Source organism: Gobio gobio (genome assembly GCF_949357685.1).
Source record: "Gobio gobio genome assembly, chromosome: 17".
In the NCBI taxonomy this organism is placed as follows: Eukaryota; Metazoa; Chordata; class Actinopteri; order Cypriniformes; family Gobionidae; genus Gobio; species Gobio gobio.
Window position 1 is genome coordinate 50,969,879 of NC_137110.1, and position 16,419 is coordinate 50,986,297.

Here is a 16,419-nt window from a genome sequence, read left to right on the forward strand (position 1 = left end):
TATTTTCCTCTCTCACTTCCCTGAGGATGGCACTCCTCTGGTACTGCTTGGTGACTTCAACATCCACCTTGATAAACCCCAGGCTGCTGACTTCACCACTCTTCTGACCTCATTTGACCTTAAGCGAGTATCTACTACAGCTACTCACAAATCAGGTAACCATCTGGACCTGATCTACACACGCTACTGCTCCACAGACAACACTTTAGTTACTCCACTGCACACCTCAGATCACTTTCTTATCACTCTTAACCTCATACTGACTCCTGACACAACACACACTCCTCCGCAGATCACCTTTCGGCGTAATCTACGCTCGCTCTCTCCCTCGCGTCTATCCACTATGGTTTCATCCTCACTCCCTCCACCTGCTCAGTTCTCAGCACTAGACACTAACAGTGCTACTGACACTCTTTGCTCCACTCTAACATCTTGCTTAGACAACCTCTGTCCCCTTTCATCCAGGCCAGTTTACACTTTCCCCACAGCATTTAAGCTGGCTCGGGTAACCCCACTGCTTAAAAAACCCTCTGTAAACCCAGCACTTTTAGAAAACTACAGACCGGTATCCCTTCTTCCTTTCATTGCAAAGACCCTTGAGCGAGTGGTGTTTAACCAGCTGTCTACGTTTCTTGAACAGAACAATCTCCTGGACATCAACCAATCCGGTTTCAAAAGCGGCCACTCAACTGAAACTGCCCTGCTCTCGGTTACGGAGGCACTGCTGCTTCTAAATCCACAGTACTTATCTTACTGGATTTGTCTGCTGCTTTTGACACAGTTAATCACCAGATCCTCCTGTCAACTCTCATGAAGATGGGCATCTCAGGAACTGCTCTCCAGTGGCTCAAGTCTTATCTCTCAGGTAGGTCCTTCAGGGTGTCATGGAGAGGTGAAGTGTCTAAGTCACATCATCTAGCTACTGGAGTTCCCCAGGGCTCAGTGCTTGGACCACTTCTCTTCTCCATCTACATGTCATCACTGGGATCGGTCATTCAGAAACATGGCTTTTCCTATCACTGCTATGCCGACGACACTCAACTCTACTTCTCATTTCAACCTGATGATCCATCGGTTGGTGTTCGTATCGCTGCCTGCCTAACAGACATTTCTGCCTGGATGAAGGAACATCACCTGCAACTCAACCTTGCAAAGACAGAACTGCTTGTGGTCTCTGCCAAACCAGCACTGCATCACAATCTCTCCATTCAGCTAGGATCATCAACCATAACTCCGTCCAGGACAGCCAGGAATCTTGGAGTTGTGATTGATGATCAGCTAAAATTCACTGACCACATTACTGCAACAACCCGGTCCTGCAGATTTGCACTATTCAACATTAGGAAGATTAGACCCTTCCTATCAGATCATGCCACACAACTACTGGTCCAAGCTCTCGTTCTCTCCAGACTGGACTACTGTAATGCTCTTCTAGCGGGCCTTCCAGCATGCACTACCAAACCCTTGCAACTGATCCAGAATGCAGCGGCGAGGTTGGTCTTTAGTGAGCCGAAGAGAGCACACGTCACGCCTCTCCTCATCAGTCTGCACTGGCTACCAATAGCCGCTCGCATTAAATTCAAGGCACTGGTGCTCGCCTTCAAAACATCCACTGGCTCTGCACCAATATACCTAAACTCGCTCGTTCAGACCTACACACCCTCCAGGAACTTGCGCTCTGCCAGTGAACGACGCCTTGTGGTGCCATATCAGAGAGGCATGAAATCGCTGTCACGGACCTTTTCCTGGACTGCCCCCACCTGGTGGAATGACCTGCCTATCTCAATTTGTGCGGCCGAGTCTGTAGCCATTTTCAAAAAACGTCTAAAGACACATCTTTTCCAGCAACACCTGACCGATCGAGAATAGCACTTATCATTCTATTCATTGTCTGTCTGTCTAATTTATAAAAATAAATAAATAAATAATAATAATAATAATATTCTGTTCTGTGCTAGACTGAGACTTGTTACAGCACTTGCATATTGCTGATATTGCTGCCCTTCGACTGCCCTAGCTGCTTCTATTGCCCTCATTTGTAAGTCGCTTTGGATAAAAGCGTCTGCTAAATGACTAAATGTAATGTAAATGTAGACGTCCATTTGTTCGGCGTCCCTTGCGCATGAAACCGCATGAAACATATTGAAGAACATATAAAATAGTTAACCCATCAAAGCCATTTTTTATTAAAGGGATGGTTCCGTGACTTTTTTCTAGGCTTGGTTGTGTTTATGGGGCGCAGTATAACATCTTAGTCTTAATACTTCTTTTTTTTTTTTTTACCGCCATATTTTTCTTATATTTGACCTTCATTCCACACCGCTGTCTCCACTGTCCTTTGAACGGCTCGATTGCTTCCTGCTTCTCCGAAAAATGCAATGCTCTTAGATTGGTTAGATGGCCACATGTAGTTTGTAGTTCTGCAACAGCTCTCTCTCTTTTGTATTGACTGTGGCGTGGCCTCACACACTTTGTTGCGTGTTCGTAGGGGCAGTGTTTATGTTAAAGGGTTAGTTCACCCAAAAATGAAAATTCTGTCATTAATTACTCACCCTCATGTCGTTCGACACCCGTCAGACCTCCGTTCATCTTCAGACACAAATGAAGATATTTTAGTGTAAATCTGATGCTGAGAAAGGCTTCAGATAGGCCTCCATTGGCATTCAGTACATTTACACTCACAAGACCCATAAAAGGCACTTAAAACGTCGTTACAAAGTCCATCTCACCACAGTGACTCTACAATCATTTTACAATGCGACGACAATAGTTTTTGTGCTAAAAAAAAAATCAAAATAACGCCTTTATCCAACTTGTTCTTGTCTTCCGTGTGTGTCTCCACGACACATGCGCGAGAATATGACGCAGATCCGGCGTTCAGACACATGACCCAAAAGAGATTTGTTTACAAGCAGAGGAAGACGCGCGTGTCTAAGCTGTTGAATTCTACATTGATCGTGCTTTAGGTCTCGGCGTAGTTCTCAAAATCGGGCTAAAGTGCGCATTTCATGGATTCCCGAACGCCGGATCTGCTCATATTCTCGCGCATGCGTCGTGGAGGCACACACGGAAGACAAGAAGAGGTTGGATAAAGGTGTTATTTTGATTTTTTTTTGCGCACAAAAACTATATTGTCGTCGCATCTTAAAATTATTGTAGAGCCACTGTGGTGAGATGGACTTTGTAACGACGTTTTAAGTGCCTTTTATGGGTCTTGTGAGTGTAAATGTACTGAATGCCAATGGAGGCCTATCTGAAGCCTTTCTCAGCATCAGATTTACACTAAAATATCTTCATTTGTGTCTGAAGATGAACGGAGGTCTTACGGGTGTCCAACCACATGAGGGTGAGCAATTAATAACAGAATTTTCATTTTTGGGTGAACTAACCCTTTAATAGCAGGTGTTCATGATGTCACAACCCGGGAAGAAGCTTGTTGTAGTCCAAACCGGCCATTTTTGTAGGCAATAAACTGCCATAACTTTAAAAGACAATATCTCTGTTTGCATTGAACTTTCAGCGCTGTAACTTTGCAGATACTGTTTATGCTCAAGCAGCAACATTACACACTAACTAAAGTTAAAAAAGTGAAATCGCATGCAACCACCCCTTTAATATGCTGAGGCTCTTACTAACAGCCGGCACGCCGTATGAGTACACTATTTTATTTCTATATCATTTTTGTATACATTTATGGAATTTTGATGGGGGCGGCACCACAGCGCCCTCTATTGACCAGCCGCAACTGTTTACAACTCAAAAAATAAATTAATTTCCGGACAAGCAAATGTTTTACTCGGACAAGTGAGTGACAGATTTACTTAAGCACGTGAACCGCCTTAAAGGGTTAGTTCACCCAAAAATTAAAATTCTGTCATTAATGACTGACCCTCATGTGGTTGGACACCCGTCAGACCTCCGTTCATCTTCAGACACAAATGAAGATATTTTAGTGTAAATCTGATGCTCTGAAAGGTCCATTGGCTCAATGCACTTTACACTCTCAAGACCCTTAAAAGACACTAAAGACGTCGTTACAAAGTCCATCTCACTACAGCGGCTCTACAATAACTTTATGAATTGGCGACAATAGTTTTTGTGCGCAAAAAAACCCTAAATAACGACTTATATAGTGATGACGATTTCAAAACACGGCCTCATGAAGCTTCGAAGCGTTATGAATCTGAGTCGAATCATGATTCGGATCGCGTGTCAAACCGCCAAACTGATGAAATTTGGCGATTCAAACTGCTGAATCGACTCACTGATTCATAATGCTTCGAAGCTTCATGAGGCCGTGTTTTGAAATCGTCATCACTATACAAGTCGTTATTTAGGGTTTTTTTTGCGCACAAAAACTATTCTCGTCTTCATAAAGTTATTGTAGAATCACTGTAGTGAGATGGACTTTGTAACGACGTCTTTAGTGTCTTTTAAGGGTCTTGAGAGTGTAAAGTGCATTGAGCCAATGGAGGCCTTTCAGAGCATCAGATTTACACTAAAATATCTTCATTTGTGTCTGAAGATGAACGGAGGTCTAACAGGTGTCGAATGACATGAGGGTGAGGAATTAATGACAGAATTTTCATTTTTGGGTGAACTAACCCTTTAATGTCGAGCCCTGAATAAACGCTATAATAGTATATAACACATCTCACTCACCCTCACTTGCTCTGCATCTCTGATGTCATCGACCGCCCTCTGTCCCGGACTCAAGTATCCCAGCGGTCTCCGCCCATCCTCCTCTCCATCCTCCTCTCCGCCATTGTCTCCTCTTCTTCCCTCTGTTCCCGAGCCGATCCCGTTGCTATAGAGACACACTTTGGCCGACCCATCCGTCTTGGCTTCCTCCATGAAGGCGGGATGCAGCGGGCCGTCTGTGAGAGGGTCCGGTCTGCAGGGGGGCGGGGTCGAGGGGTCGTCGCTGAGCTTGGGCGTCCCGCGGGCCGGAGACTGGGCCATCTCCATGCCCAGGCGGGACAGGTCCGGGTTGTGGACCGAGCAGGCCCGGCGCGGGCTGAGGGACGGCGGAGCGCTGGCTTGCGTGAGGATGGGCGGCAGCTCGGGGTAAGAGAGCGGAGTGGAGTCCGAGCCGCCCTCACCGCGCTCACTCACCTGCAGGAAGGAGGTGTAGATGGTGTCCATGAAGGAACCATACGGGTCAAACAAACCCGAGCCAGAGCCCTCACGGTGCGCCACAGGAGTCTGGACCGGGTTCAGCAAGGCATCCTGGGATACCGGTGGAAGATCTTCTTGGGACGCTGGGGTCTGATGCAGACTCACTGGCTTCTCTCCCATCATCGTCAGCTGAGGATGAGACCATACAGTAAACACCAGCATTCTTTTGATTTAAAGGCTTAAATGTGACCCTGGACCACAAAACCATTAGCCTGACGTCGTCATACTCAATTCTAGTCAGAATATGAGACTGGTTCTGCTCCGTTGGGCTGTGATTATGGGGTGTGTTTCAACCGAACCAGGAAAGACCTCAATTGGATAGACCTACAACCAATCAGAGCAACGGAGCGACGCATAACATTAGTTGTCAAATGTCAACTGAACTCAACTGACCTGTGTTGCCAAGTCCGCGGGTTGAAGCGACCCCAATTATGTGATATACAGACCCAGGAATGCGAATTTTTACGTGCCAGCCCTGCCAAAATAACATATTTTACCCCCAAATGCTTTTTTCCCGGGTGCTTTTTTGTTGGCTAGTTTTGAGGAATGTTAGCAATTGGGCGGGTTTTGTTGTAAAAACTTGGCAACCCTGTCTGCCCGCTGGAATAAGTAGCCTAACGTTAGAAGAAAAAGATGTGTAAACGATCTTTGCCGGTGTTGTAAAAAAAGAATTTAAGGATACACGGAGAACTTACCAACACGATCACCATTTCTGAGAGAAATAGTAAAGGTGAACGCATATACGAACAAGTTCTCCGTTTAGGATTAGAACAAACTCAACCCAAGCGCTCTTTGATGACGTGGATGATGACGTTACTGTTGATCATCTGTCCATCATCGTCTAAAGCCCGCCCTGATGATTTCATTGGTCCGAACAGTTTCTGTTCGGGCATAATTACTTCTCTATGGATCAAGTCCCGACCGAACTGCCCGAGTAAAAATGTTGTGGGCGGGGCTAAGTTCGGCTGGCATCCAGGCTACAAAACCATCATAAGGGTCAGTTTTTTTCACACACGGTTAACATTACAAATTGTGCAGTTTTTATATTTATAACATATGATAGAGTTAAGCAACATCACACGACCAAGAGGGCTATTTTCCTGAATAACATCACAACTGAAAATGACGCTGATTTCTTATGACAGCTCCATAAACAATAAATTAACATCAAGTCACTTACATTTTAAATGCAGTATTGACTGTTTTTGTTCGATTTCAGCAGCGAAAATAGTTCCAAACAAAGATCACAGCAGAACCATAACACATCTCACAGTGTGTTAGTGAATGATTCAGTGTTTGAATGAATCGGTTGAATCGAAGAGTCAATGATCTGTTCATAAACGACTGCCTCATTCTTGAATGAATCATCTGTTGAATGAATCATTTGATCTGTTTGAATGAACCATCATAAGGGTCAGTTTTTATTATTGAGATTTATACGCCATCTGAGAGCTGAATAAATAACACTGATGTGTGGTTTGCTGGGCGGTATACCGGTTTACACCGAATACCGGTATTTATTTTTGTCATGATATGAATTTTGATGATACCGCAATACCGCTGGTATATGTCACTTAAACAACGTTCGGAACGCGGCGTCACTGTTTGAGGGGTCCGGTTTCACTGTTGCACTGTAGTGAGGACACAGCTAAGATCACATCACAGCCTAGGGCTGAATCCGAAATTGGCCCCTAAAGCCTCAATCACTATCGCCTACGTTATCCACTTATATTGGTCACTTGATGAGTGAATGAAAACGAGTGTGTGAAGTCGGACAGCCGTTGTGTGTACATCGGTTGTACACTCGTTATTGCGGTGCAATGTGAGATTGAATGAGTGCACTCAATAACATCCACTATGGTTTCAGACACCACTACTAATGGCTGTCCCCTCAAATAAAGCCCTATTTGAGGTTATGGGACGATCTCGGATTCAGCCTTTGATTACAGCGGACATTTCAAACTACACGCGGAAGAGAGAGAGAGCGGTTTCTGCACGGAGCTGAGATTAACACGATGACACGATGGGTTATTCTGCTACACAGAAGGCGATGTAAGTTAATAAATAGACTGATAATACAAAGAAGAATGAGCAAAAACGTAACTGCTTTATTCTTTCTGTGTTAAACTGACGCATGTATGTCATTTGTTCAGAGACTGTAATGCTCTTAAATATATTGAAAATATTCTATGTTCGTCCGTGCTTGTCCCTCGTGTTGTCAGTTTGTTGTTATATAGGGTTAGATAGCCCTCAAACTTTTTTCTTCTTTCAATTAGTAGAAAATGTGGTTAACACTTGGTCATGCATAGGGGGAAAAATACCGCCACATACCGTGAAACCGATATAATTTTGAAAAATACCGTTTTGGTCATACCTCCCAGCACTAATAGGACAATATCTGGAATATCAAATCTGGAATCTGAGAGTGAAAAAACATCTAAATATTGAGAAAATCTCCTTTAACGTTGTCCAAATGAAGTCCTTAGCAATGCATATTACTACTAATAAGACATATATTATATATTAACGGGAGGACATTTAGTAAATATCTTCATGGAACATGATCTTAATATCCTAATGATTTTTGGCATAAAAGAAAAATTGATAATTTTGACCAGTACGATGTATTGTTGGCTATTGCCACAGATATACTAGGGGTGTGCACGAATAGTCGAATATTCGAAAAATAAAAACACTATTCGAAATGCACTTCGTTGCTTTGCTGGCCGTAAATGCAGTGAAGCCATGATAAATCCCACTAAAACTCGCAGTTAGAACTAAATCCGCTGGGTGGCGCTGTGGAGCGGGTTAATACGTTGAGTGTATTTGATCACATGATGTCGTCAACTGCCTCACAATGTTTGGAATTAATTTGATGAAAATTGAAAATGATCTTACAAAATGAAGCTACTTTTGCTTGTTGTGTATATTGCCTGATCATAAGTTTGTTCAAAAATGGTGACAAAAACTTGAATAAAAAAAAAAATACGTCTCTCATTTTCTCAAAATGACCATTTAAATAAACAAAAAAAAATTATTCAATTTCGAATACAATATTTTGGAAAAATGCCCATCCCTAAAATACACCCGTAATGGTGCGTTCACACCGGACGCGAATAAAGCGAATAAATTGCGCTATTCGCGTGTAGTTGGATGCTTGAACATTTTGAGTTTCCTCACTTTATTCGCACGTGACATTCACTCCATAACAGACGTGAATTTGTGTCATGGGAGGGGCTTCTGCGAGCGGCTCGTCTCGTTGTGAAATGGCTGACATGGATTGTTTTAAAATACGGCGAATACGCTCAATTTGCCGGCTTTAGCTAGCTTGTAGTCTCAATAGGGTGAATTCGGGGTGACTGGGACACTTTTTCCAAGTCACCTCAAGTGTCCCAGATCACCCTGAAATCACCCTATGTAGAGCTCAAATTGAGTAAAGAGCGTTTTTTACTACTCACTAGACTGTCCGACCTCCTCACTCACTTTCTTCCAAGCAAGATCCTTTATATTCCTTTCTATAAAGTATGAAGATGTATCGACAGCTCCGGGTATCCACATAAGATTTTCTCCTCATTGTTGTCACTACTAGAGCAAGCTCCTGATTGGTTAACGTAACGCGAATATCCACCGAAGTTCAGATTTTTCAACTCGCGTGTCAAACACTCAATTTGCGCGAATCGCGCCACAGAAAGTCTTTCCGCGTCGTTGCATTGACTTAACATGTAAATCACTCGTGCGAAACGCTTCATTCACGTCTGGTGTGAACGCACTATCAGACTTATGACTGGTTTTGTGCTCAAGGGTCACATGTGAGTCTAAATCGTTATAAATTGAGCCCAACACATGGATTTCTTTATATAAAATGTTTATAAATTGTATTTGTTTAACTTTATAAGCATCATGCAGGGCTCGACATTAAGCCAGTAAATCTGTCATTCACTTGTCCGATAATAAGTAATAATAGTTGTAAATATAATCTATTCTGAAGCAATATTCTCACCAGTGTTCAATCAGCTTTGACATATTTAAATCTGCATATTTGTGATATTTTTACCTTTTTATAAAGGGCATTTTTCCTTAATCTTATTAAATATAGGCTATGCTTCAGCTTTCATTTTACAGTATATTCTTAAATTTGGTCTATAAATTAAATTAGAATAAGACACTATAGGCTGTTACCAATCAAATGAAATTATTTACACTGAAAAATTACAACTGCATTAAATAATGTTATGAGATTATTTTAAATAAGAAATGTTGGAAAGATGAACCTAAACCACCAGTAGGTGGCAGCAGGTGACCGTCTTAATGAGTGAGTCATTGAGTCGATTCATTCAAACGATTCATTCAAATGGATGATTCATTCAAGAATGAGGCAGTCGTTTACGAATTGAATCTTTTATTCAACCGATTCATTGAAAACACTGAATCATTCAGTAACACGCTGTTGCTGTGAGATGCGTTACGTTTTTGTTGTGATATTTGTTTGGAACTATTTTCGCTGCTGAAATAGAACAAAAACAGTCCATATCGCATCTTAAATGTAAGTGACTTAATGTTAGTTAATTAATTGTTTATGGAGCTGGTGAATGAAATCAGCCTCATATTCAGTCGTGATTGTATTCAGGAAAACAACACTGTTAGTGTTTTGTTGCTTAACTGTATCATATGTTATAAATAATAAAACTACAAACATTTTAACCGTGTAGGCTATGTTAACGGAGTTTCTTTGTATGAGCGGCGCTCATTTTTTTCCGATTTTCTCCTCGAGAGGCGGCGCGAGCCTCAACAGCACAACCTTGTCAACGTCAGTTTATATTATTATCCACTGTCGATCTCCACTTACACTGAATACAGAATCATTATTGCATTTCGGTGATTCCCTAGTTAGTTTTTGTTTTGACGTTTTAACCAGGATACTTGTCCATCGGGCAAGTAAAATTATTTTTCACTTGCCCCTTCAAAAAAATCCACTTGTCCCGGACAAGCGGACAAGCGTTAATGTCGAGCCCTGATCATGTGACTATTCCCCAGTTTGTAATGCACCTCATGAAGTGGGTTGAGTGCAGGCTGAGAATTGCTACTGAGAAATACAGAAAAAAAAACATGTAATAATTATTATAGATTTTATTTGCTACAGTCAAACCAAAATGTATTCAGACACTTTTCTCACATTATCAGTTTATTCGCTTTAGTTTAAAAATATGACAAGATCTCATTATCATTCATGTTGATGATGTCAGATCACTTTGATAGAAAGGGATGTAATGGATCACAATCAATCAGATTTAAGAACACAATTAGATAATACCAGTTTAGCTCAACCAATGACCAAGCAAAGCTTCATTTAGTTCAGTCTGCGGTGTCAAAGGTCACATTAGCAATTAAAACCCTCTGGTGCTCTTCGGTTCATCTGAATGATATTAAACTTGGTGACTTAAGACATTGAGAATGTGAACACACAAAAAAAATGTAGGGCATGATTCAAGCATGCTAATTTGTCGTAAAAATTTGTCGTTGTTTGTGTGTACAATCTACAAATCGGCCACAATGCTGAAAATAAGACGGCAGTAAAGCGGCGACACTCGAAAACATCAAGAGTGTGATATTGACATTCACACACACACACACACACACACACACACACACACACACACACACACACACACACACACACACACACACACACACACACACACACACACACACACACACACACACACACACACACACACACACACACACACACACACACACACACACACACACACACACACACACACACACACACACACACACACACACACACACACACCTATGAACCACTGTGTCTGTAATATAGAGCAAAGTTTTTAGAATATACTGAAAATACTGTATTAATTAAAAAAATATATTGTATAATTTTCAATGGCAAATATAGACCATAATTATTGCATCAATATTAATAAGTACGACCAAATCATCTCAAAATACAAAAGAAAATAGAAAATATATTATTGAAGAAAAATAAATGAGATTGGTTTTACTGGGGTGGAGGAAGATTAATCTTTAGATGTCTGGGAAGATAACCAGAGAAACACCCAAATGAGGAGCACCAGAGGGTTTTAAAGAACAAACACTTCAGCAAAACAAGTGTCAAAGTCACTGTATGAAGAGTTTATGGATATAATATGCCACAGTGTACTTTATTTTGCTCTCCTCACATCAGAAATTAACTATAGCAGGGCTGCCAACTTTTAAGTTCAGGTTGGAGTGAGATTTGTTTTGGCGATTGATTGGCACAAATATTGCACTAATTTAAACTTTTCCTGGGTTAAATTATATTTACTCATTAATATTCACTTGTGTGTGCTTATATAAGCATATTATATAATTATATATATTTCACATTTAAAGAAATCTAGTGTTTGATCATGTCTAAATATGTATTCAAATGCAAAACCTAAAAATAAGTCAGCAATTATGATCTGCAATAGTTTGAGGAACTAGACTAGACACATGTATAATTATTAAAGAGCCATTCAGGCACCAGTGGGTAAATCATGGCATTACAAATGAAAATTATTACTTTTCAAGCCACAAAATGACTCTAATTTTCCTCTTTGCAATGGAATTCTCTATTTTAAACTTTAATTACTACTAGTGTTGTCACGATACTGGAATTTCTAACTTCGATACGATACCTAATAAAGTATCGATATTCGATACGATTTTCGATATCATGGGGAAAAAATGCTGCATATACTGTCAAACAGATATTTTTAATATAATTAATTTTTTTGTCCGTCTATTGAAAGTCTAGCCGATTAAAAATTTCTTCTGAAGAGATCAATTTATATGATAAAGCTTTTAAGGTTTTTCTCATATATAAATGTTGATCAATTACCATTACAATTATCTCACAAATATTTGTTAACTAATTGTGTTGCAATAGCTTACATGCAGCACAAGGAAGCTTGATTTCAAATTGACAAGTAAACAGCAATAAGATAAGAACAAATAAACAAATGACTAACAATAGCACAATTAAATACAATAGAATAAAGATACAAATTAAATAGACTGCTTTATTTTTTCAGGTAGGTCTAACAGTATTCAGGTAAGAAACTGAATTTAAAAAAACAAAGTAATCAAATTTAAAATAACATTGGATAAATCTTCATTATAAAAAATGAAATACAGATGAATCATTAACTTGTGTAGAGTTACACAAGTTAATGAGTCAAGAGCAGTAAGTGATCGTTTGTCTTTTTGTAGTTTGAATAATAAATAACCCTTTAAGAATTATTTATATTTAATAGTAATATAAATAAGAAAAATATTAGAAGAAAAATATTTTAAGTGGTCATTAATGGACCATAATTATTGCAGAGTTAGTATTTAGTACCAAAAGATCTCCTCAAAATATTTAATAAATATTATTGAACTCAAATAGGCTATAGAACATGTATTTAATTGAACAGTAGTTAAGGTGTATGGTCACATTTGACCACCAATGAGTGAGTGTGACCAGTTAATAAGGAATATCTGAGGGCTAAATACAAGAAAAACATTAATGGTAATGTCGCATCTCCATCACTCTCCATAATAAAATGATAATAAATATGGTTGACGTAATAATTAATGCACACGATGCTGTACTGTTTACCAAAAATCGCTGCAAACACCTGTGTAGTGAAGCTGCACTGCAAAAAATGCTTTTCTTACTTAGTATTTTTGTCTTGTTTTCAGTCCAAATATCTAAAAAATCTTACATTTAAGAAGCATTTACTAGACAAGCAAAAGTTTTTGTCTTGATTTGGGGGGAAATAACTCAAAATTAAGGGAGTTTTTGCTTAAAATTAGCAAAATAATCTGCCAATGGGGTTAGCAAAATAATCTTAATTCAAACAGAAAACAGGATTATTTTTCTTACCCCACTGGCAGATTATTTTGTCCATTTTAAGCAAAAACTCCCTTAATTTTGAGTTATTTCCCCCCAAAACAAGACAATTTTTATTTGGCTGGTAAATGCTTCTTGTTTTGAGAATTTTTAGATGTTTGGACCAGAAACAAGACAAAAATACTAAGTAAGAAAAGCATTTTTTGCAGTGTGTAGTCTATCCACAGAAATATGAACCGTGTTCAACACTGATAATAATCATAAATGTGTGTTGAGCATCAGATCCTCATATGAGATCATGTGACACTGAAGACTGGAGTAATGATGATAAATTCAGCTTTGATCACAGGAATAAATGACACTTGACTGTATATTCACACAGAGAACAGCTGATCTACACTGGAGGAATATCTCACTGATTACTGGAGTTATGGTGAACCCAGTGCTGTTTACCTGCAGGCAGGCGAGCGGGTTGAGGGCCGTCTGGTTCTGTGTCAGTGGGACGCCCAGAGACGGGCCCTGGGGCAGCAGCAGCGGTCCGGCTCCCAGTAAACTGTGAAGACTGCTGATGTTTCCCAGAGCTGCGAGGTCACCTGAGGGCACACAGAAACACATCATGAGCCGATCAAACACATCATGAGCCGATCAAACACATCATGAGCCGATCAAACACATCATGACACATCATGAGCCGATCAAACACATCATGAGCTGATCAAACACATCATGAGCCGATCAAACACATCATGAGCCGATCAAACACATCATGAGCCGATCAAACACATCATGACACATTATGAGCCGATCAAACATCATGAGCCGATCAAACACATCATGAGCCGATCAAACACATCATGAGCCGATCAAACACATCATGAGCCGATCAAACACATCATGAGCCGATCAAACGCATCATGAGCCGATCAAACGCATCATGAGCCGATCAAACACATCATGAGCCGATCAAACACATCATGACACATCATGAGCCGATCAAACGCATCATGAGCCGATCAAACGCATCATGAGCCGATCAAACACATCATGAGCCGATCAAACACATCATGAGCCGATCAAACACATCATGAGCCGATCAAACACATCATGAGCCGATCAAACACATCATGACACATCATGAGCCGATCAAACACATCATGAGCCGATCAAACACATCATGACACATCATGAGCCGATCAAACGCATCATGAGCCGATCAAACACATCATGAGCCGATCAAACACATCATGAGCCGATCAAACGCATCATGAGCCGATCAAACGCATCATGAGCCGATCAAACACATCATGAGCCGATCAAACACATCATGAGCCGATCAAACACATCATGAGCCGATCAAACACATCATGAGCCGATCAAACGCATCATGAGCCGATCAAACACATCATGAGCCGATCAAACACATCATGAGCCGATCAAACACATCATGAGCCGATCAAACGCATCATGAGCCGATCAAACACATCATGAGCCGATCAAACACATCATGAGCCGATCAAACACATCATGACACATCATGAGCCGATCAAACGCATCATGAGCCGATCAAACGCATCATGAGCCGATCAAACACATCATGAGCCGATCAAACACATCATGAGCCGATCAAACACATCATGAGCCGATCAAACACATCATGACACATCATGAGCCGATCAAACGCATCATGAGCCGATCAAACGCATCATGAGCCGATCAAACACATCATGAGCCGATCAAACACATCATGACACATCATGAGCCGATCAAACACATCATGACACATCATGAGCCGATCAAACGCATCATGAGCCGATCAAACGCATCATGAGCCGATCAAACACATCATGAGCCGATCAAACACATCATGAGCCGATCAAACGCATCATGAGCCGATCAAACACATCATGAGCCGATCAAACACATCATGACACATCATGAGCCGATCAAACACATCATGACACATCATGAGCCGATCAAACGCATCATGAGCCGATCAAACGCATCATGAGCCGATCAAACACATCATGAGCCGATCAAACACATCATGAGCCGATCAAACGCATCATGAGCCGATCAAACGCATCATGAGCCGATCAAACACATCATGAGCCGATCAAACACATCATGAGCCGATCAAACGCATCATGAGCCGATCAAACACATCATGAGCCGATCAAACACATCATGAGCCGATCAAACACATCATGAGCCGATCAAACACATCATGAGCCGATCAAACACATCATGACACATCATGAGCCGATCAAACACATCATGAGCCGATCAAACACATCATGAGCCGATCAAACACATCATGAGCCGATCAAACACATCATGAGCCGATCAAACACATCATGAGCCGATCAAACACATCATGACACATCATGAGCCGATCAAACACATCATGACACATCATGAGCCGATCAAACACATCATGAGCTGATCAAACACATCATGAGCCGATCAAACACATCATGAGCCGATCAAACACATCATGAGCCGATCAAACACATCATGAGCTGATCAAACACATCATGAGCCGATCAAACACATCATGAGCCGATCAAACACATCATGAGCCGATCAAACACATCATGACACATCATGAGCCGATCAAACGCATCATGAGCCGATCAAACACATCATGAGCCGATCAAACACATCATGAGCCGATCAAACACATCATGAGCCGATCAAACACATCATGACACATCATGAGCCGATCAAACACATCATGAGCCGATCAAACACATCATGAGCCGATCAAACACATCATGACACATCATGAGCCGATCAAACGCATCATGAGCTGATCAAACGCATCATGAGCCGATCAAACACATCATGAGCCGATCAAACACATCATGAGCCGATCAAACGCATCATGAGCCGATCAAACACATCATGAGCCGATCAAACACATCATGAGCCGATCACAATCCACTGCATTCACAGGCACTTATGGAATCAACTCCTTCCATCTGGTCAAAATTCCTTTTTTTCCATTTGAATTTTTCTGGACTCGATTAAATATTAGTTATTGAAAAGCTGATATATTCAGATTTATTTTATTTTTTCTGGATTTCATTTTTAATGGTTTAATAAAAATTTAACAATAATAATCATTAAAAAAACTCTAATCAACTGAATTTATAAAACTAACAACTTAATAATTTATGATTTTTTTTTACAATAATAATATTAAAATATGAAAAAACTTGGCAAAAGCACACAACAAAATTACTGAAATTTAAAAAGCTAACAAAAAATATTGAAAAATACTACATAAGCATTTATTAAAAGTACCAACATTTTTTAAAGTAAAAAAAAGTTATGAAATATTATTAATATAATTTATG

General features: G+C 40.4%; 1 protein-coding gene across 2 annotated transcripts in view; it reads right to left on the reverse strand.

The window, feature by feature from the left end:
* The window catches only part of mbd6 (methyl-CpG binding domain protein 6), a 54,344-nt gene that overhangs the window by 8,379 nt on the left and 29,546 nt on the right, over nucleotides 1–16,419 (reverse strand). For both annotated transcript variants that reach the window (XM_079841698.1, XM_079841699.1), the window contains 2 exons: nucleotides 13,514–13,653; nucleotides 4,663–5,307 (listed from right to left, as the gene is read on the reverse strand). In XM_079841698.1, the coding sequence (XP_079697824.1) occupies nucleotides 4,663–5,307; nucleotides 13,514–13,653 (785 nt within the window). The remainder of the gene's footprint in view (nucleotides 1–4,662; nucleotides 5,308–13,513; nucleotides 13,654–16,419) is intronic.